The sequence below is a fragment of the Thermobia domestica genome, chromosome 16 (genome assembly GCF_964235325.1).
Source record: "Thermobia domestica chromosome 16, izTheDome1.hap1.1, whole genome shotgun sequence".
Lineage (NCBI taxonomy): Eukaryota > Metazoa > Arthropoda > Insecta > Zygentoma > Lepismatidae > Thermobia > Thermobia domestica.
This window is the reverse complement of record NC_137469.1, coordinates 78,665,804-78,687,619: the sequence shown is the minus strand read 5'-3', so window position 1 is coordinate 78,687,619 and position 21,816 is coordinate 78,665,804. Positions and strand designations below refer to the sequence as shown.

The 21,816-nt window shown below is 36.8% G+C and overlaps 1 protein-coding gene across 3 annotated transcripts in view; it reads left to right on the top strand.

Annotated features, from left to right (window-relative positions):
• Positions 1-21,487, top strand: part of LOC145673186 (uncharacterized) — a 61,066-nt gene extending 39,579 nt beyond the window's left edge. For 2 of the 3 annotated variants that reach the window (XM_081742652.1, XM_081742653.1), the window contains exon 8: positions 18,629-21,487. In XM_081742652.1, the coding sequence (XP_081598778.1) occupies positions 18,629-18,720 (92 nt within the window). In that variant the 3' untranslated portion in view covers positions 18,721-21,487. The remainder of the gene's footprint in view (positions 1-18,628) is intronic. The other variant, XR_014128728.1, reaches the window with a different exon arrangement.
• The last annotated feature ends 329 nt before the right edge of the window (positions 21,488-21,816 follow it).

Genomic DNA, 21,816 nt, shown 5'->3' with positions numbered 1-21,816 from the left:
TGAATAGGGCCTTCTCTTCCGATCCATTTTTGTTCAGTTAACGTCCCGCGCCTATGCATCGAGGCTAGGGAAGATGGTGATGGCATAGTTAATAAAATCATGGAATGAAGATGGTTTGAGGAAACTGGAAAACACCAAGAAAATTCTTGCACACGGTGCTTGTCGACCACAAAGCTCACTTAGCGTGAGTTGAGTTCGAACGAGGGATCCCACACATTAGAGATGGATGCTCAAATCTATTTGTTTCGAAAATTATCTAGGAAGTCTCTTGACATTACGAGTGCAATGCAATGGGTCCCGGTCTAATTTGGAATATGTGTACATTGTGGTATATGAGGTCCAGCATAATGTTTTAACATTTTCAGATACGTTGCACCTGTAACTGTAACTCTTAAAAAATAAAAATAATGATCTTGGGTCAACATTTCATTTTGAGCTGTTGCATTCGTGTTCCAGAACCTTGTGAGGACTTTCCTCATCTTATATCCTGCAGTTGTGCCTATGAACTTTACTCGAGATATGAAAACTAGCTTCATCATTAAATCTTACTTGTGTTAGCATTTCAACAGCGAACTCATACCTACGAGGTTTTCCATTACGCTGAAGTTTTTGAACAAGCTTGTAACTTGTAGGCTTTCAGCCGCAATATTTCATGTACGAATATCGTGCATAGTCGATTACAAGATTTGAAGTTGTGTGTCTACCCGTCTCTGATTTACGCGGGCTTCGCTTAATAACTGTTTCCGCTTTCTATCTCACACATTTCTTTCCTGCTACTGCCTTTCTTCACAGAACCAGTTTCCAGCAATTACTTGTGCCACTGAACAACGTAGTGATTGGTGGTTCCTGTGAGTACCAGAGCACTTTTTAAGCTACCTTTTTGTATCCAAATGGATACGCAGGCTCAGCATTTGGATACCCAGGCCCTGCAGTTTGAATACCCAGTGCACTTCATAAATCTTTAAATTACGGGAAGAGTACTTGAACAATAAATTATTTGAATTACTGTAAATTTAAAATTACTTCATATACTTTGTTTTGTGACTATATGTATTAGCTTGTATTCTGTGGATAGGTATAAAATTGGAGAGCTCAGGCTCAGTGGTAGAGCGTTCACCTGTGGTGCTTGGGGTCCCGGGTTCGATCCCAGCCCCCGCCAAGTGAACCTTGTGGTGGACAAACACCGTGTGCGTGGGTTTCCTCAGGGTTCTCCCGTTTCCTCCCACTTTCTTTATTCCACCATTTCATTCATTACTCATCATCACCATCTCCTTTAGCCTCACCGGCATAACCGGGACGTAAAACTCAAAGATTTCATTTTCATTTCATTTGAAGTTTCTCCAATGTATAAAATCACACACTTTCAAAAAGCACTAAAATATAAAATTTGAATTGTACTTCGGAGTAACTAGCACTTACACCCTCTTTCAGTCCTACTTCACAGGATTCAACTTAACAATATAAAATTTGCAGATACGAAATTTGAAAAATTCCACTGATTCATGTTTTGTATGCAAAGTTGTTAGAAGCCATTGGAACTTTTGCAGACAGTGTGTCTAAAAGTATTGCTGTTATTGAAATAGTCATTTTCATATATAATTGACAAATAGCAGGTTGTTCGAATCTGATAATTTACTGCCTTTACAACACGTTGTAATTTCAAAGCAAACAGAATATGAACTGTCTAAATTACCACAAACGAATGCTTTACAATTCTTGAAAAGTGTACAAGGACATTATATTTCAAGTGGTAAATATTTAGTGCAAAATACAATGACTCATTCTGTTCACATTAAACGAGCACTTGCGTTTCTTAATGCTCAGTCACGAAAATCTCCATAAAGCTGCAGATGCATCAGAACTGTAGCAAAAGCAGGTGATTAACTTGTTGACGAGTGGAAATGTCTGCAGCTTGAGAATGAACCTGCTGGAAGTGAAATTACTTCTTCACATATTGACAGTTACTGGGCTTTTTTCATAGAACTGAAGAGATAGGATGTTTCATCAAAGTTCCCTCTGATGAGTAAAGTAATAAACACTGCACTCTTCCTGTCTCTTGGCAATGCTAATACTGAAAGAATATTCTTCGTATCAAAAAATACTCTTACAGAGCAAAAGACACAGATCCTTTGCAGAACTTTAAACAGTATTCTGATGATGAAATACACTTTGAAGTTTTATTATAGCAACATGCTTCATCTCGTTCTAATTTCTAAGAAAATTATTACCTTGGGTCAGAATGTTCATAAGCATTACCAACAGTTTCTGAAGAAACAGCGACTAGCGCAGGAAAAAAAGTGCTATGCTTAGGGAAAAGGAAGTTAAGTTGACAAAAACAGAAGAGAAGTAGTTGGAAAATGCTAGAAGTACTAAGAACAACATAGAAAAAAAAAATGGAAAACAAGCTTAATAAAAGGAAAGTACAGTGACACAAAAGAACGTGCAGATTCTCTGCTTGGTGAAGCTACAGATCAATTTCAAAAGGCTTCTAAAAAAAAAGGGAAATTGAAGGAGGCACATATTGCTGAAGGAATGTTGGCAGGTGTCATGTCTTTGAAAAGAAAGGAATGTAAAGAACACAAGGACATTTAGGCACTTCGAAAAAAAAAGTGTTGAAAAGAAGACAAATGCTCTCATGTCATCATTCTTTAATGCACAATGAAAGAAAAAGTGAAATTCGCTCAAACGAAAATGTTCTGTCTGTTTTACGAGGGCCATCCGGAAAGTGGTACCCGTTCGTGCAATAAAGACACAGTAGTGCATATTAACAAATATACACATTTTTATTGGAAAGAGCGTACTTTACATTACTTCTCCACGTAATCACCAAGCAAATTGAGACATTTGTCATACCGTGTGACGAGTTTTTTTGTATTCCAGCGTCATAGTCCTCCGTCGCCAGCGTATTGAGATACGTAGTTACTCCTCGTTTAAGTTCTTCATCGCTGTCAAATCTTTTTCCCGCCAGAAAGTCTTTAAGCTTCGTAAAGAGATGAAAATCCGAAGGGGCCAAGTCCGGGCTATACGGTGCATGGTCGAAGGTTTCCCACTTGAATTGCTGCAGAAGTAGTTGTGTTTTCGCAGCTGCATGGGGCCTGGCATTGTCATGAAGGAGAATGACACCTGTAGACAACAGACCTCGCCGTCGATTTTGTATTGCCCGCCGTAATTTCTTTAATGTTTCACAATACGCATTAGCATTAATTGTGTCTCCACGGGCCATAAAATCAATGAGCAGTACACCTCGTCGATCCCACAATATGGTTGCCATTAGTTTCCTGGTGGACGGAACTGTCGTGAATTTTTTTTTTTTTTTTTTTTTTTTTTTTTTTTTTTTGTTTGGTTGGTGAATGAGCGTGATGCCACTCCATGGATTGTCGTTTACTCTCAGGTGATGCATAACAAATCCATGTTTCGTCCCCTGATGCGATTCAGGAAAGAGTCTCCTTCATCGGAATAACGTCCCAGAAACGTCAATGCTGCAGCCATACGCTTGGTTTTGTGCTCATCTGTGAGCATGCGAGGGACCTGCCTTGCACAGATTTTTGAAAATGCAGATGGTCTTTGACAATTTCATGAACAATTGTTCGAGACATATTAGGAAAATGTTCACAGAGTTCAACTGTGACGCGCCGATCGTTCCTCACGCATTCGTCTACTGACCTCAGCAGTTCGTCTGTAATGACAGATTGTCTCCCTGAACGCTCCTCGTCGTGTGTACCCCCCTCCCAGGTTGAAGTTGCGACACCAGCGCCGAACAGACGACTCGTCCATCACATTGTCTCCATACACGTCCATTAATTGGCGATGAATTTCACAATGTCGAGTTTTCAATATCATTAGGTACTCCAGTCCCTGCAGCGTGTAAAGCTTTAACCCTGTAAGGCATGATTTTCAGCAAATAACATCATATGATAGATTGTACCATTCGTCACAGAGTGGGTTAAGTAACTGTGATGGTTGCTTGTGTGTGGCTGTGTGGCCGTTCGTTTAATTCCAGTTATAGATGCCAAATATTTTCTATAGGAATCACATTCAGCGAATATCCTGACCACGGCAAAGTTTGAGCTTCATTTTACATTTTCCAGCAGGTGGGCATCCTTTTCCTATGACATGGTATCCTGTAATTCATGAATTGCGTATTGTCCTGCGACAGTTAACCTTTTTCAAAGAAAGGTAGCAATTCATGTTGTAGTAGCTCTATGTATGTCATAGCATTGGTGAGTCCATCGTGAAAAAAAAAAAAAAAAAAAAAAATGAAGTTGCTACTACCACCTTTCCAAATTGCACACAACACCATGACACTTCATCATATTTCGTCATAGGATGACAAAATTGTGTTGTATCCTGGTCTGCCATTCGTCATTACACCAGCCGTCCGAGAATTAGCAAAAAAAATCTCCCAAAAATGTAGTGGCTTCTTGCTCATAGCGATTATCCAATTGTGTCTTCGTTTCATTTGTGATTCTATAACTAGAGCTTTTCTGGCAACGTGTCGGTACATTGTAGGACTTCACAAATACCGCTGGATGATTTGTGCTGATCTATCAACCTCTGCTGTGATGTTATTGGAAGCTTTAGGATGGGTGGCACGTTTCAGGCGTTGCATTGGTTACAGTCGAACCGGTCTTGAGTCTAAATCTTTCCGTCCCGCTTGAACTGCATTATATAGACGAGTAAAATTGAGGTTGAACCTAGAAGTAATTGTAATAAAAAGTATTTTTATTGTTTCTGAGTGTCCTAAATAACATATCAAAAGTCTACCGAAATCCGACTGCGTGAAAACTGCCATTTTGAATCGCCATCTGGATATTTTCATAAACCATTTTGATAAACGTTTCTTGTATTATCTTCGCAATGAATCAAGCTAGAGACTTGGTTCTTGTCCCTAATCAAAGCTAATAACAATACAATCACCAAAATCTACAATTGGTATAATTGTATGAAGTATTATTGAAATATGGTTACTGTTAGGCTGAAAACGTTGTTGAGTTCGTCTTATTTTGTCACTTTCATGGCTAATAACTACGAAATCCTCAGAGATACTGGAAAACACCCCGAAATAAAATTAATAGATTCCACTTTTAACTTTCCATCGACACCAAAACTGTTTACCTATGTCTCAAAGTAAGGGAGCTACGTGGTTTTATGTGATGCAGGGAATTGTACTTTGAGTCACTCACATACGCAATTCAGGTACTATGGTTAGATATCAAAACAAGAAGGAAATTTGCAGAAACAACAAATAACATTTTGGATCGCTTAGTAATAAAACCGATATACTGTGGAACATTTCACGTCTTCTAAAGTCAAGTGTACCTCAGGGTGTCAACTGGTTCACAAGAATGAACATGATACTGTACCATCTGTGGTTTTACTCTATATTATCAACATGGAACCATTTTGTCAACGCTGTTATTTATAGCAAAGTTTGCAGCATGGTACTACCAAGTTCACATAGTAACCTTTGATCAGCCTTTGTACTTGAAAGCAGTTGGAATCGTAAGCAACGAACCACAAGGTAGTCCGTTAAAGAAATGTATTCTCAGACTACGAGGTCTGCACACGATTGAGTTTCCTTAGGTGCATTGGTTTTGTCATGTCAGGATCCGGGTTGGCTGAAATTCTGGAGGTTAGGTATGAAGGAAACACAGTGAAGCAGGCATAGCAATTGCCAGAGCTATTAGTGACCACATACTGGTGTCATCAATCCTTAATACTTTTCTAGCTAATTAAGCAGATCTATTTATTGATTTTAGAAAGGCGTACGACTCGGTTAGGAGAGAAACATTATACAACGTTCTTACAGAACTTGGAATACCGAGAAAGCTAATTAGATTAATTAAGATATGTTTAAATGAATCCCAAAGTAAAGTCCGGGTAGGAAAATTTTTGTCCACGAGCTTTCACGTCGAAAATGGCCTGAAACAAGGAGATGCGTTGTCGCCATTATTATTTAACTTCGTTCTGGAATACGCTATAAGGAAAATCAAAGATAGCAACCAGGGCCTAGCGTTGAACGGTATTCAGCAGGTTATGGCATATGCTGATGTTGTAAATTTAATAGGGGATGATAGGAGAACAATAGAAAGAAATGCAGAGATTTTATTAAACGCTTGCAGGGATATGGGTTTAGAAGTAAATGCAGAGAAAACTAAATATATGGAAGTGCGTCGGGACCGGAATACAGCAAATTATGGATGCGTTAAAATATTAAATAATACTTTTGATAAAGTGCATAGTTTCAAATATCTAGGATCAATATTAACAGAGGAAAATCATATTCACGAAGAAATTAAATGTCGACTAAAAGCAGGGAATTCGTGTTACTATTCGGTTCAAAATCTCTTGTTGTCGCGAATTCTGTCGAGGAATGTGAAGCTTAAAATATATTAAACGATAATTATGCCTGTTGTTCTGTATGGCTGCGAAACATGGTCACTTACTCTGAGGGAAGAAATAGACTGAAAATATTTGAGAACAAGATCCTGAGACGAATATTCGGACCCAAGAGGAATAGAAATGGGGAATGGCGGAAACTTCATAACGAGGAACTACATAAGTTAATATGGTTTACCCAACATTGTTAGGGTCGTCAAGTCTAGAAGGCTTAGGTGGGCGGGTCATGTAGCTAGAATGGAAGAAAGTAGAAACGCTTTCAAAGTCTTGAATGGAAGACCAATCGGAAAACGACCATTAGGAAGACCTAGGCGCAGATGGGAGGACAATATTAAGATGGATCTCGCAGAGATTGGAATACAAAGTAGAAACTGGATCCAATTAGCTAAGGATAGAAGTCAGTGGAGAGCTTTTGTGAACGCGGCATTGAACCTCCGGGTTCCATAGGCCATAGAGTTAGTTAGTTAGTTAGTTAGTTAGTTAGTTATTAAGCAGTAAGTACAGAACCTGAAAGCACTGATTTAACCACAGCACGATTAACATTTAAACGAGGGGGACACGGTGGCTCAGTGGTAGAGCGTTCACCTCCGGTGCTTGGGGTCCCTGGTTCGATTCCAGCTCACGCTGTGTGGACTGTGATGGACAAACACCGTGCTCGTGGGTTTTCTCGGGGTTCTCCCACTTTCTTCATTCCACCATTTCACTCGTTTCTCATAATCACCGTCTCCTTTAGCCTAACCGGCATATCCGTGGGTCGTAAAACTCAAAGATTTCATTTTATTTCATTTCATTTAAACGACTTCTGAAAGAAGAAATGTTAGCTTCCGAAATTCCTAATGATGTAATCAGCAGGCTGTATAAAAAAGTACAGGATAAAAAAAATAGAACTGAAAACTAGCAAAACAGCTGCACTGTGGATGGTGTGCATTGAAATGGTGGATATCCTGAATTCATTTATTAAAGCTGAAAGAACAGACCATTGAGAAATGCATTTGTGTACGTTAAATGAAATACATACTTTTTTCACATCATGTGGCCATAATTCGTATGCATATTCAAGACCAAAATACTTACAAAGAATGTAGAACTTGAAGGTGTGGCTCTAAACGTACAAGCAGCTTTCATGAATGAACAACATGTTATAAGGTGGAGTAATAGGTTTTTGGCCGGACTCTCCACGGATTTGATAATTAAGCAGGTAGTAATGAGGAACTTAAAAGGCATTAGCAATGGCTTAATACATGGTAAAGGGATGACAAAAGGGCAGCAGCTCGTATGGATAATGTTGCAACCCATTTGTGCACTCCTCTACCAGAGGATGCAAGAGTTTGCTGAGATTCAACAGACGATGACTGAGCAACATATAACTCTGACCAAATCCGGCCTGAAGCGGGACAACGCTAACCCACAAAAAGATATGGAATTTGTGTAACAACTCAGCGTTTTCTATCCCGACCAAAATCTAAAAAACGTAATTACAGGCATCACATATTTTGCAGAAACAAATCTTTAAATGGCTGGGGAAGTAGGGAGCAGAATTCTTGTTGATATAAACGATAAATTGGTTATACAATTTTCGTTCAAGAGAAACAAAATGGTGAACCCAATGAGGTCAGTACAGGTAGTTAAGGCGAAGGATAAGACATTTTACATAGACCCTCAACTGTTTTTCCAGCGTCTTCTCATTTGCACAAAAAGCAGCGAATTCGATTTTGAAACGTTTTCTATTACGAGCTATATACATACCCACCTTCGATATTTGACACACATTTAGTTATGAGAGATTCTGGAAAGGCCCAGCTTACAACATACTTGCGCGGCCAATGTCGGACAACCTGTACAATACCAGGAAATTGTACTATATCATTGATGGTGGGTAATTGCTTCACCGTTCGCCTTGGAATAAGCAACAAACTTTTGAAGCACTATTCCTTTGATATGTACAGTATGTTAAGTCAAAATTCGGGCAAGCAACTATTATATTCGATGCCTACAACGTTTGAGGCTCACTACAAACGTAACAGAGGTCTGGAGGGATCAAAAGTGCATGTAACTCAATCGACGGTTCCCACCATCACCAAGGACATATTCTTGAGCAACAAAGAGAAGAAATAGATTGGCTGAGAAGTTTACGGAAACCGGGTATGGTACAGGGTTTGAAAAAACCCGGGTTTTTTTGAAAAAGCCCAACCCACCTGGGCCCATGTGGTTTTTTTCGGGTATTTTCGGGTTTAATCGGGTTTTTTCGGGTTTAATTGGTTTTTTTCGAAATATTTCAATGTCTTTGGGGTAAAAGTGTTAAAATGTGATTTATATTTCAAGATTATCATTGTCACAGCTTGCAACAATTTTCTATTCACTGCTGTTTTGAAAAAATGGCCGCCATTTTGAAATTTTACGTTAGATTGCCGCCAAAATATATACAGCTAATTTAGTGTGTCTCGTGCTTATATTCTTAAAATTTCAACTTAAAAGACCGAAAATTGCACTTTGTAGCGTGGATACCCGCTATTTTTTTAAGCCACCATTTTGAAATTGTACTTTAGTATGCCGCCAATATCTATACTGGAAATATAGTGTGTCTCGTGTTTGTACCCTGAAAATTTAAACTTAAAACATCGAAGGTGGTACCCTGTAGTATGTGGGGTACAGGCAGACGACGAACAAATGTAGATCGAATCATCCCAGAAGCCTCAGTGACGTTTGCCAAATACGAACACCAAATATATTAATTTAACAGCGTAAAATAAATGGTTTTATTTGAAGGTCACTTTCGATATTTTGTGCGTTCAATTAGGTGAAATTCCCGAGCATTTGTTGCAAGACGTTTCTTTCCAGAAAGTTAATTTAAAACAATTAACAGATATAATTCATATTCTATAAAGTAAATGTTTCAAAATGTCTTAAATGAAATTAAATATCTTCCAGCGTAAAATAAATAGTTTTATTGTTGAAGTATTTAGTTCCGATGCTTTGTGCGTTCAGTTGCGGGGATTTCCCGAGCATTTCTTTCGCGACCTTTTTTTCCCCTCGAAAATGCAGCTTTCTTTACTGTACATCGAAACTTCCACTAGTAAGGAAGTTTGAATTCAGCACTTGAAGTAGTAAGTGTTACGTAGTTTTTGGAACTCTGAACATTAAGCTTCTTAAATTTGACAATAATTTTTACGCTATTGTTGGTGTTGATTCTAAAGAATGCTTATTTGAAGAGTACCAACAAATAACTAAACTAAACTGTTATTGTTGGAAAACTAAATTTTACTAAAGAATACTTGTGCTACCATCAAAGGTAAGAAATAATAGTTTTACTAATGCACTACATATTTACTGGTAGTACCGGCACATATGGCTTTAAACTCGTCAAACGTAGGGGAGACCGGGGTACGTTGTCACAGTAGCAATTCTGAAAAAAGCGAAAACATTAGGTGCTGCTTTCTTGTTTACTTACTAGATGTCACAACTAACTGTACTCGTTTGGAGATGAGCGGGAACAACGGTGCTGCGTCAGTTGAACTTTGTCTGTTTTCAGTGCCATTTGTCTGTAGCAGCAAATATCTTTCTGTGGTTATGTAGGTTACAAATAGAGCTTCATAATGTGCAACTTTGAATGCGCCTAATCTTGTCGTTTGGTATAGATATTTTGTAAAAAGAGTAACGGCGACACGTGGGACAAGTTGTCACAAATAAGACGGGGCATGTTGTCACTGTGACGGGGCATGTTGTCGGGGCCTAGAGCCCCGGCATAAGACGAGGCATGTTGTCAGAAATAACCCCATATCAATACGTAGGCCTAAAGCTGCTAAAGAATTTCATGTCCACTACAGAACATTGGCAAGATTTTGTGCACGTGTTACAGATGGCGAACTACAGTTCGGCCAATGCTCATTTACATTAGGTTACTCTTCATAATACTAGGAAGAATTACTAGTATCATACCAAAACAAGCTTCGCACATATAATTTGGACTCACTACAAAAGAGGTTCGCGATTTGGCTTACAACTATGCAAAAGCGCTAGGATTGAAATGCCCAGAGTCGTGGAATGGAAAGGCCATTGCTGGCCCAGACTGGTATCCGGTATTTCTGAAAAGACATAGTGCTCTTGCTATAAGAACTCCCCAAGCAAATAGTTTTGCACCTATAAACAATGTCAACGAAGGTCCAGAGAAGATTACGATTCTTTCTCAGAGGACGACGATACACTGTGTTTAGTTTATGGCGATCCATACAGTGCGAGTACATGTAGCAAGAAGTAAATTCAGTGCATTCGATGTAAGGAATCGGCCTACGAAAACTGAGGGAAGCAGAACTTATTTTACGTGTGTATTAACTGTGGCTCTGACGATGACCTCCAGGTGTAGAAGCAAAAGGATAAACATTTTCAAACTAGTTTGCGGTGCGTACTAATAAAACGCAACTAAACTTCGTAATAATATTTACTCCTCTCCTAGCTATACAGTTGTCTTATCAGAGGAATTCTTTGCAATTCATAAACTACAATCAGAAGCAACTTAAATGCAATTGGCTAATTTTGTGTCGGCCTATTGGAGACGTAGGATATGATTTGATAATTTCGTCATTTTGTTATGACCTTTCAGTTTGTAGTTTTGATTCCTTAGCTATGAGTTAGTTCTGTTTTCATGGCAGTTTTGGTTTTCCTACAAAGCTTGATGTAACAATAAATCTTTTAGGTTGAGAAAATATAAGTTAACAGGTTCCCCTACTTCTTTCCTAGTTAACAGGTTCCCCTTTCATTTAATTATGTTTTGATTCTCTTTCAGACGCTAAGTATTTAATGCTGGTAACATTTATAGTCTTTTTGCATTAGTAATAGTTGCATTAATAATATCTACCAATTTCTGGAAAGTGCCACAAGAATAACATGTGACAATTTGCCCCATATATTGTGACAACTTACACCGCATATGGGGTACATTGTCATAACTGTATTGATCATAAAACATAGTACATAAGTCCAGTTCAGAGCGAGTTACATTGAACAGAGAAATATATATGCTATGCACAATATAACAAAGTATGTGTATACTAAAAATTATACTTCTCGGCCTTACACGAGCATCACAAGAAAATAAAAGGTGAAAATTGTGACAATGTGCTCCGGTCTCCCCTATGAGGGATAACGTCCCTCGGCATAGCCGAGTCGGCGAGCACACTATTTACGGAAAGTATTTTCTAAAATATAAAATTGCATTTTTTTCAAATAGGCTATAAGCATAATCAATACATTAATTTGTTATATAATTATCTCAAGCTAAGGTAAGTTTTTTTCATTTATTCAGTGCATTCAGAACTTTATAAAGGGCTTATGTAGAATGTTGTTGTATACCTTAACGTGAAAGCATTTAATTCGCCCGAGGAATGTCCAAAATTTGATAAAAATCACTTTCAATGTGATCAACTTAGTTGTAGCAATAATATATTAACAAAAAGCTCAAAAACCCAGGTGGGTTTTAAGGTGGGTTTTTTCAGGTGGGTCCAACCCGAAAAAACCCGGTGGGTTTTTTCGGGCTGGGCCCACTTGGGCAAACCCTGGTATGGTATCAAACATGCTCCTGATGAAGCAGATGTGCTGATTGTGAAACAAGCTATTGAAAGCTCGCAGATGTATCCTACAGCAGTTATTGGCGAAGACGCTGACCTTTTAGTCCTGTTAACCCACTATTTCGACAACCAACTCAATGATGTCTTTTTGTGTCCTGAACCAAAGAAAAGTTCCAAACGTGTGATGGTCCACGACATTAAGGCAATGAAACAAACACTGACGAGGAAACGGTCTCATGTAAACAACCGATTTGGCTGGGGTCCGGATATGTGTTACGGGAAACCAAAGTAGGAGACACGTATTTTGGCGTTTGGGCCCATACGCAGAAATTTCCGAAATACGGGGCCCCAAAGTGCCCCTGCATGCTATAACTAGGAAGCGAATGACGTTACTTGTACACAACCGATTTGGCTGGGGTCCGAATATGGCTATTATAAGCCCAAGTCGAAGAGATGTAGTTTTTTTTTCGACCGAAGCTGACAAACCGGCAAACTTTACTTCCACCACACTGCCCGGTTTCCTGACAACACACGCCGTATCGATTAAATTTTAACGTTCACTTTCTTGCACAAAAGTGTTCCGCCCAGTTTCCACACATCCTAGCTATAGAAATACAGGCGAAAATCACAAACATTCTTTTGCTCCGTTGACACCGTCGAGGTCAGCAGATCCATCCTCGACGGCTCGTGCCAGCTGAACATTTGTTCAGAATTGCATGGGTACCACAAATGCCAACTTCATGGCCTTATTGAAAATCTAGCAGTATGGGACCATGTATATTCGACATTCCTTTTTGTGGGACCTAACAACAAACACAAGTCACATACTTTTGCATATATATTAACATCTTATTCCAAGCCCAGCCAACATTCCGTACCAGTAACGTAATTCGCTTTTTAGTTATAGCATGAAGGGCAACTTTGGGGCCCCGTATTTCGGAAATTTCTGCGTATGGACAAAAAAGCCAAAATACGTGTCTCCTAATTTGGTCTACCGTAACACATATCCGGACCCCAGCCAAATCGGTTGTTTACACTTGAGACCGTTTCCTCGTGAGTGATGCCGTGTGCTCACATATACTCTTCGCTCATGCATCTCTGGGATGTGACACTACATCCAAACCATATGAGTTAGGGAAACGACATTCCATTCTACTCTTGCGGAAGAACGAGTGTTTCCGTGAAGAGGCCGCAATCTTCATTACTGCAAGAAGAACACAAGAACAAATCAAGACATGTGGTAATAAAGCTATGGCGTGTCTATATGGGGTCAAATTGGTCAATGTCTCAATGACATTCGCTATCACAAGCTTATCTCCGAAACAGTTAAATAGACAACTCAAGTGACGCCAGAAAGTACTGCCGCCTACTGAAGATGCTTGCTACTATCACTCTTTACGTGTATATCTTCCGACCTGGCTTTACAATGACCTCGATCCACTCCAATGGGGTTGGGAACTCTGTGATGGGCATCTGTCACCGGTGAAGATGGCCCAACTCCCGCACCTGAGCAGTTGTTGAAGTTCATAAAATGTGGCTGCTCTGTGTTCTAGCATGCAATGCAACTGCAAGATCTTGAGTGAATGCTCCAAATGGCATGGAATCACATGGTATAATGTAACAAATGCGACAGAAGTGGAACTGGAAAGCAATGATGACTAATTTTGGTGTCAGTTCTACACCTGTTGCTTGGTGCAATTGTGGTTGAAGAAAGATACTTTCATATGATTATGTTCTTTTCCTTTTCGATCATAATAAATTATGAAAATAGTGTATATTATTCTTCCTGGTGTTCACTGAGCTACTTTTGTAATTTTTGGTTCATTTCAAATCAACCACAAAAACTAGTTTGATTATTTGAACATAGTTCTAAGTTACGGTAAATAACAAAGTTCTCTTGTTGTTCATTTATATTTGTTATAACCATTTTGTATGTTAATAAAAATATTCTGTATATAAATTATTCACTAATAGTGATAATGTTGGTGGCCTTGATAAATGTACATTATCGTTGGACTAGTCAGCTTCGTAGCGCAATATACTTTTTGCAGGAACAATGATAACAGTTAATTTTTACACATTTTTTGCATTTTGTGTTACACATAAGCGTAAAACATGTACAAATTAACTGTTATCATTACGACATATAAGTTTCCTACATGATGTCTCGTATCACATAATATAAATTAAACATATTCAGTTACACATATAATTGTAATTTGTTGAAAATACATGTTTATCTCTTTCATTTATAGCCAGTGTCTTTTACTTTGGCACCAACTTGATGAAAATCGACCTTATGGAAGCAGAGTTATAGTTACTTTTTCTTACCCAGCGATCGAAAATGTCATTTGTTGTTTCTGCCAGCTTCTTTCATGTTTTGATGTCTAACCACAGTACCTGAACTGCGTATGTGAGTGACTCAAAGTACAACTCCCTGCATCACATAAAACCACGTAGTTCCCTTACTTTGAGACATAGGTAAACAGTTTTGGAGTCGATGGAAAGGTAAAAGTGGAATCTATTAATTTTATTTCGGGGAGTTTTCCAGTATCTCTGAGGATTTCGTAGTTATTAGCCATGAAAGTGACAAAATAAGACGAACTCAACAACGTTTTCAGCCTAACCATATTTAAATAATTCTTCATACAATTATACCAATTGTAGATTTTGGTGATTGTATTGTTTATTAGCTTTGATTTGGGACAAGAATCAAGTCTCTAGTTTGATTCATTGCGAAGATATTACAAGAAACGTTTATCAAAATGGTTTATGAAAATATCCAAAATGGCGGCTTTCCTGTAGTCAGATTTTGATAGACTTTTGATATGTTATTTAGAACACAAAATAGGATCAGAAACAATAAAAATACCTTTTATTACAATTACTTCTAGGTTATTCCCTTTTTTGACCTAAATTTACTCATCTAATAATCTTATTAGAGGTTGCTAACAGAGCACTGATAGTGTGGTACTTCAAATGCCCTATTGTGAGATCTAACAACAACAACAACAACAAAAAAAAAAAAAAAGTCAGCTTTTGACAAGCATGTCCCCTCGGCATGGTAGCACTTATATTGTACTGCATGTTTAAATCCCAATTACATCATACTCACGGTCATCGTTCGTGTTTCCATGAAATCATGTTGCTTTGCGGGTGTCTGTTTACTTATGTGGAGGTAGTGTATGTACACAAAGGATTCCTCTGTACGGTTACCGCCTTCAGAGGCTCGCATTAGTAACTACTGAGTCCAATCCTTCAACGTGTGCAATGCTGCAGATCCCGAATTGAAATATACTCTCAGTTCTAATATAAGTATAATAGAGAACTTTTGACGAATGAAGTCTAGTTTAAATCTAGTATAAAGTTGTTTTTGTTTCAACTTAGCCAGTATTTTAAGTACGAATACGAAATTGCAACAATGATAACAGTTACAAACTTGGATAAATAATCTAATGACATTATATGGCAGAACTCCGCTGTAAACGAACCTTGCTGCTGCTCGCAAGTAATTATTGCAATAGATATGTAGAGGGCGGAAATGCGCTACTACTTGCGGCGCCACTGCGGCAAAGTATGAACTACAGATGTAGTCCACAGGACACGAGGAGTGCTTGTTCGATTCTATAGTAGGTAATAATTACAATATTTGGATTACTCCTTTCCAGCTCGGTCGTCTTTCATCTGTCTCCGACCACAGCTCACCTGTAATCAGAAACCAGTACTTGTATTATGACCACCCTGTTTGTCACAGAGCATGGGAAAGGAGAATAGATGTTGCCACGAACTCATATAAGTGCACGCTAGCTAAGGTGAACGCACGCTTTTTTCTTCTTTCTTGGCATGGTTAGTAGAGTAACCAGACACTGCTCTGCTACTTTTGTTAGCTCCTGTTCTTAATGAATTTTCGTTTCAAGCCTTACAGAACATCAGAAACGGTCTCGTATTATGGTTTCTACTGTCAGGTCATTTATCAGTTATTCAGCAGTTTCGGCCATTAACCTTGAGCAATCTGAATCTTCCTTACCAGATCACGACAGTTTGCCGTTAATATGTTCGTAATGATTTTTGGGGTAACTCTCTCCAACGTTCATGAGAATTACAAGTTCTCGTTGGTTTCAGTCTATTAGCCATGACCGGTCACAACAAAATTTGGCAACGTATCTAAGTAAGTTGTATGAAGTGTCAAACCTTCTAAAGTTGGGCTTGACTACTTTATGGAAAGCTTGCAAACAATAGTGGGACAAAGTTTTCATGTCACCACCAATTGTGACAGTGGTTGAATATTTTGAGTCAGTAGCCCCAGTACTGACTTGTACTGAGCAACATGGACTTATGACCATAAAGACGTATCATCTCTGCTATTGAGAACTGACGACACTCAGACACGCTTAAATTGCTCCTAACACTTGTAAGAGAAACAATAACATTCCATTCCTGTGATAGAACAAAAACAATTATATTTTATTAAACCAAACTGCAAGTTTTAAAAAGTACAGGTTCTTGGAATTATAATCCTTACTTCCAAAGTCTATAACTAATTTATTAACACCAAACGTTCTGAAACAGTACTACAGAAATCCCACCTTACGATATATTCACGCTGCTCAAGCCTTAGAGCTTAAATTATTTTACCAAGACTTTAAAATAAATCAATTTTAAGTTGATGTGCGCACTATTAATCTTTCCACGATTAAGTGTCGAATCATTCACTTTATAGTTCCTTGTAATTGTGATTAAACAGTGCTAAACACCGTGTGCGTGAGTTTTCTCGGGGTTTTCCCGTTTCTTCCCACGTTTTTTTCATTCCACCATTTCATTCATTTCTCATCATTTTAGCCTAGCCGGCATAAACGTGGAACGTAAAACTTAAAGATTTCATTTCATTTATAAACATTAAGATTCTTCTCGATTACTGGTCTAGAAGTAATGATGTTCTTAACTCCTGCAGTCTTCTTTTCCACAGTCCGTAACCAGCATCTACAGTATATAATTACACGAACTCTTCGCTGAGATGACAATTTATAACAAAGTCTTTCATCCTTTTAAGCGTTTGTTGTTAATCATACATCATGTTTTATATCGTTACTTTTCAATTATTAGCAGTTAGTTTTATGATTAGGTCTATCTAATATTACTAAAAAGTCTTGCAGGAACAAATACACATGTTTCTCATGAGCGGAAATATTCAATTTTAAATATTCCGTAGCAATATTGTTAGTAACAGAATCACTACTTAACTAAAAGCATATAAATTAATTTATATATATATTTCTTTCAGTCACAGTAGTATCTTCATTTACGTTATAAAAGCGTAAAATGTTTGTAAGTTCACCAGATTAATGAAAGAGGATATCCACCCGTATCCCCTTTCTGTACAAACTCTAGATTCTTGTGCTATAATATGCACGACATAATCTGGGTATTCCAAAATCTAATTAATATGTCCACTAAGAGTACTTGTGTACTCAATCCTAATCTGTAGGTATTGATAATCGCTACATGCATCTTCTGTTACGGACTATATTTGTTTGACCTAACGTCAAAATCCAAGTTGTGCATTTGTGAATAGTAAACACATGTAAACGGCCATGATTTACATACATGACCCCTCAGTTAATTTAAATATTGATGCAAATTAGGCTGTGAAGATCTACTCTTCACAGTATCAGTTTTCGTCAATTCGATGAAAGCCATCCAAAGAAGTGAAAGTTCTTGCTAGTTAAGGTTTTGGCTTTTGCTGATCTATCCTTATCTTTGAGCTTTACATATCTTTTTTAAGACAGTTTAGTAATTTTGTTTATTTTTCAGAACGTTTATTATTTATAGATATTGTCGGTTTCAGCTCTGAACCTTGATCAAACTTAGGTGACTATAAATATGCCACTTTTCTCCTAAATTTGGGAAATATCTACTGAGCCGTTTGTCAAAAATAAAGTTCACTTCTTTTTAGGCTATATCGTGATAGATGTAAACTAAATTTCCCAGGTCACCTGCGTAGACCATCAACAACCTTTATGCCAGTTTCGTTTCAAATTAGAGGAATAGTTTGTGATAAATGATAGTTTACATGGTTTCAGCCTTTCATCCAATCTTCGTCTGCGGACCTCATAAACTTGTAAGATCTTTTCACATCATTTTAGAGATTTGTTGGTTTCATCGTTCACAACCTCAAACGAATTGAACAGGGCAAATAAGTGGCCCTTTAATAGGCTTTAACAGAATGTCTTAAGATGAGACATACCAATTGATAGATCATATTGGACTGAACAAAATGCTTTGCAGACTAGATTTTACCATAGAATATAATCAATGCAAATTTTTAATATTTTATAATTTAATGAACACTGCAACCAACTGCCACCTATCGTGGTAAAACCTACATGGGTTATATTCTGTGAAGGGATGATTTGATAGTAGATAAACTACAAGTTGAGTTTTGAATATTTAATTTTTGTTATATTTTTACAGTATTTTCGTTCACATATCATAATTTATGTTTTATTTGGATTCATAAGTATGTGTTCTTCCCTACATAGAGGAACTGAGAATGAAAGCATTAACTGCTTTTGAAAATATTCTCGCTGTAATAAATACATTTGACATTAGTCATAATTAATGATCTTATCAAATGCATATTTGTTAAATTACCTTAACTTGAAACTCAGACATCATAACTGCCTCAAAGGATCGTTCAGTTGGCGTACTAAAATTAGGAGCACCGAACCATGGTTGGACAGATTATAGTGAACTAACTTGATACGGACAGTGTGGATAGTTCTTTTTACAGTATTTACAATTTTTTTCTCTAGAAATAAACAGTGAATTGCTCCATGTCACGATTTGTATATAAGTGTCAAAGGTCTTGTGAGGTGTTTTTTCTAGTATTTGTATGGTTGGTACCAGCAGGAGTTGTTGAGTGTTTTGTGAAATTGTTTTTTTTTGAGTTTTCTTTGGTGAGTAACATTTATTCCAGGTTATTCTCAAATTATTATGTATTTAGGTATTATCCTGTTTATAATCGTTTTGTTAGTCTTTTTCTATAGCACAAATAGCATGTGTAAGTACATCGTGTCTGTATATAAATAGATACATATAATCTAGAATTATCTTTAAAAAAATGAAAATCAACACTAAAAAATATAAAATAAAATATACGTAAAATAAATTCAACTATAGATTGCATTCCTATTTATATTATTTTGTTCTTCCTTGTTTCTCGGAGAGAATAAAAGAAAAGTGCAACATAGTACCTTATTGACACAAAGTAGTGTGTTGCAGTTATTAAGGCTGATTGTTGCTAACATCGACATTTTATATTTATTATTATTATTATTATTATTTCAGTGAATTCGTCGATTTGGTTAAAATTGAGCTGAAAATTAAGTCGTAAAAGAAAAGTTCCTTCATAAAGTTTCAAAATAAAAAGAAATTTGAACATAATTTAAATATTACACGTATTGAGGTTTAATGAAATGACTTTAACCCGTTGAACAGGGCATCCACGTATTGAGGTTTAATGAAGTGACTTTAACCCGTTGAACAGGGCATCCAATGCAGCTAATACATTTAGAGTGCACTCAGTGTTCCGAACCGTATAAGAAATTTGTACATATTGTGATTTTGTAGGCGAGATATAATATCACGGAGTGTGTCAAAACTGTGTACAATTTGATAGATAATTTCTTAAGCCAAATTAAACGAAAAATATATCAATTAAACAATGGTTGCAATTGTTTTGTTTCAGAAATGTAAGTTGTTTTACTTTGTGATAATGTCTGGAATATAAGGCACATCGTATGGTCAGATATTTCTATTTTGAAACATTATTATATCCTACATGTTTTGTCCATGATGATCCCATTGTAATTTATTATAGCTATGAAAGTTATTTTTTTTTTCCTAACAGGGAAGGAGGCCATTTTTTTATACCAAAACTGATAGGACCGTATAATTTGTAACATCGAAATTTGAACGCTCTAGAATGGGAACTACGAGCAGGCAGCATAACAGTTTCCATTATAGATTATGTTAACCTAAATGCAGCGGCATTTTGTTTCAGCATTGTCCAAGAATATTAAGTCTGCACTTTTAGATGCGTTTTCCAACCCGTTTATTCCCCTCAACTTAGCTTAAGAAATCATCTGTCAGTTTGTACCCAGTTTCTCACACACTCTGACCCTGTATATATTAATTATGTATAATTGAATTTGTTTGAATGTTATGGGTATTCGCGCAGGTGTGTGTGTGTATATATATAAATATATTTATGTAAGAATGATTATATATAAATGTGTAAGAATGATTATATATGTGTGCATGCGTCCGGTTGTTTATGTAGGAGAAAATTTGAAAATGTGTGCGTGTGTGGTTATGCAGTTGTAATTGTGAAAATCAAAGTATTGCCAGAGTGCGTTACATAGGCACATACAGCAGTAAGGTATTGAGTGTTATTATAATAGTTGTAGAATTACTTTTAAAAAGAACTAAAATTCTGACAAAAAATTATATATATTACTATTTTCTATCTTTAATCTCTGTGAGTTGTGTCCTTCGATGCTTTTTCTACGTTTTTGTACAGTTGCTTTATTTGGCTAGTGTATACTATGCAAGGTATATATAAAAGTAAAGAAAGAAATCAGTGTGGAAATTAGTCAAGGTGTAAAATATATATATATAAGATAACACCATTTGTTTTGGCAAGGGGAAAGACATATTTTAGAATATTATTTTTTACTGTAGTGGTGGCAATAGTTCGTATTTATATAAGAAAAAGTATATACATATATATAATACTAATATGCCAGTATGAAATTATAATAAATTGATGTGTTAAATCTAATACTAACGAGTACAAGTAATTCCTGTGGTTATGCAAGTCTATTTTTTAGATTAAATAAAATTAAAATACTGTACAGTTTTGATTTGTATAATTATTATTGACTGATGTATTGGTTTTATTATTCCACACTTAATGATGGTGATATTCAAGTAGTGTCAATTATAATTATTAATGAAATTTTTCGTGATTCTTATTAATCTCTGAAGTGAATGATGTGTGTTTTTTAATTATTATTATTTGTCGATAAATATATTCTGCAATAATATGCTTCATTTAAACTTTATAAGTATAGGACAAATTATACTCAAAGTAATAACTTTTGTATATGTTACCGTTTCTTCTGGTAAGATCATTGTATACTTTTATTAAATTGTTTATATAAATTACCAAATTACATCATGATTAACTGTTCTTGTAATATGCAACGCATCCCAGTGGAAAATGCCTACTTTTGTTATATTTATAAAGAAGAGGCTGTTCTATCTTGAATTTTGTTTGTATACAGTTGTTTATTTCCAACAGGGGACCCAACTAGACCAGTATTTACGATAATTATTGTTATTATTCAGAAAATTTGAGTATCCCTCTGAAGTAATAACCATACGAAGTATCGTACTGATGTCATGGTGCAAATTTAAGATCATGTTTACCATGGAAATATAAGTTTTATTTGCATTTACAACAACTTGTATTTTTTTTTCTATTCCAATTTGAAACGCTTTTGTACTTGAGTTGCTTAGGATAAGGTACTAGGTTGGTACGAATGATACGTTCGCCGCAGGTACGTCATTGGCAAAGGCCAAAGAAACGAAAATTGGAATACCTGGTTAATCAAAACAGTTGCCGTCTGCCTGCAACGACACATTTTGCAATCGTTCTGCAAATTATTGGTGTCCATGGCGAAAGAAGTTTGCAGTTTGCGATTTGAAGAAGTCTTCAAGCGTACGTTGTTCCGCTCAATCGTCAAAGAAGGTCTCACCAAGAAGTGATCGTGACTCGGGAAGAGGTGGTAGC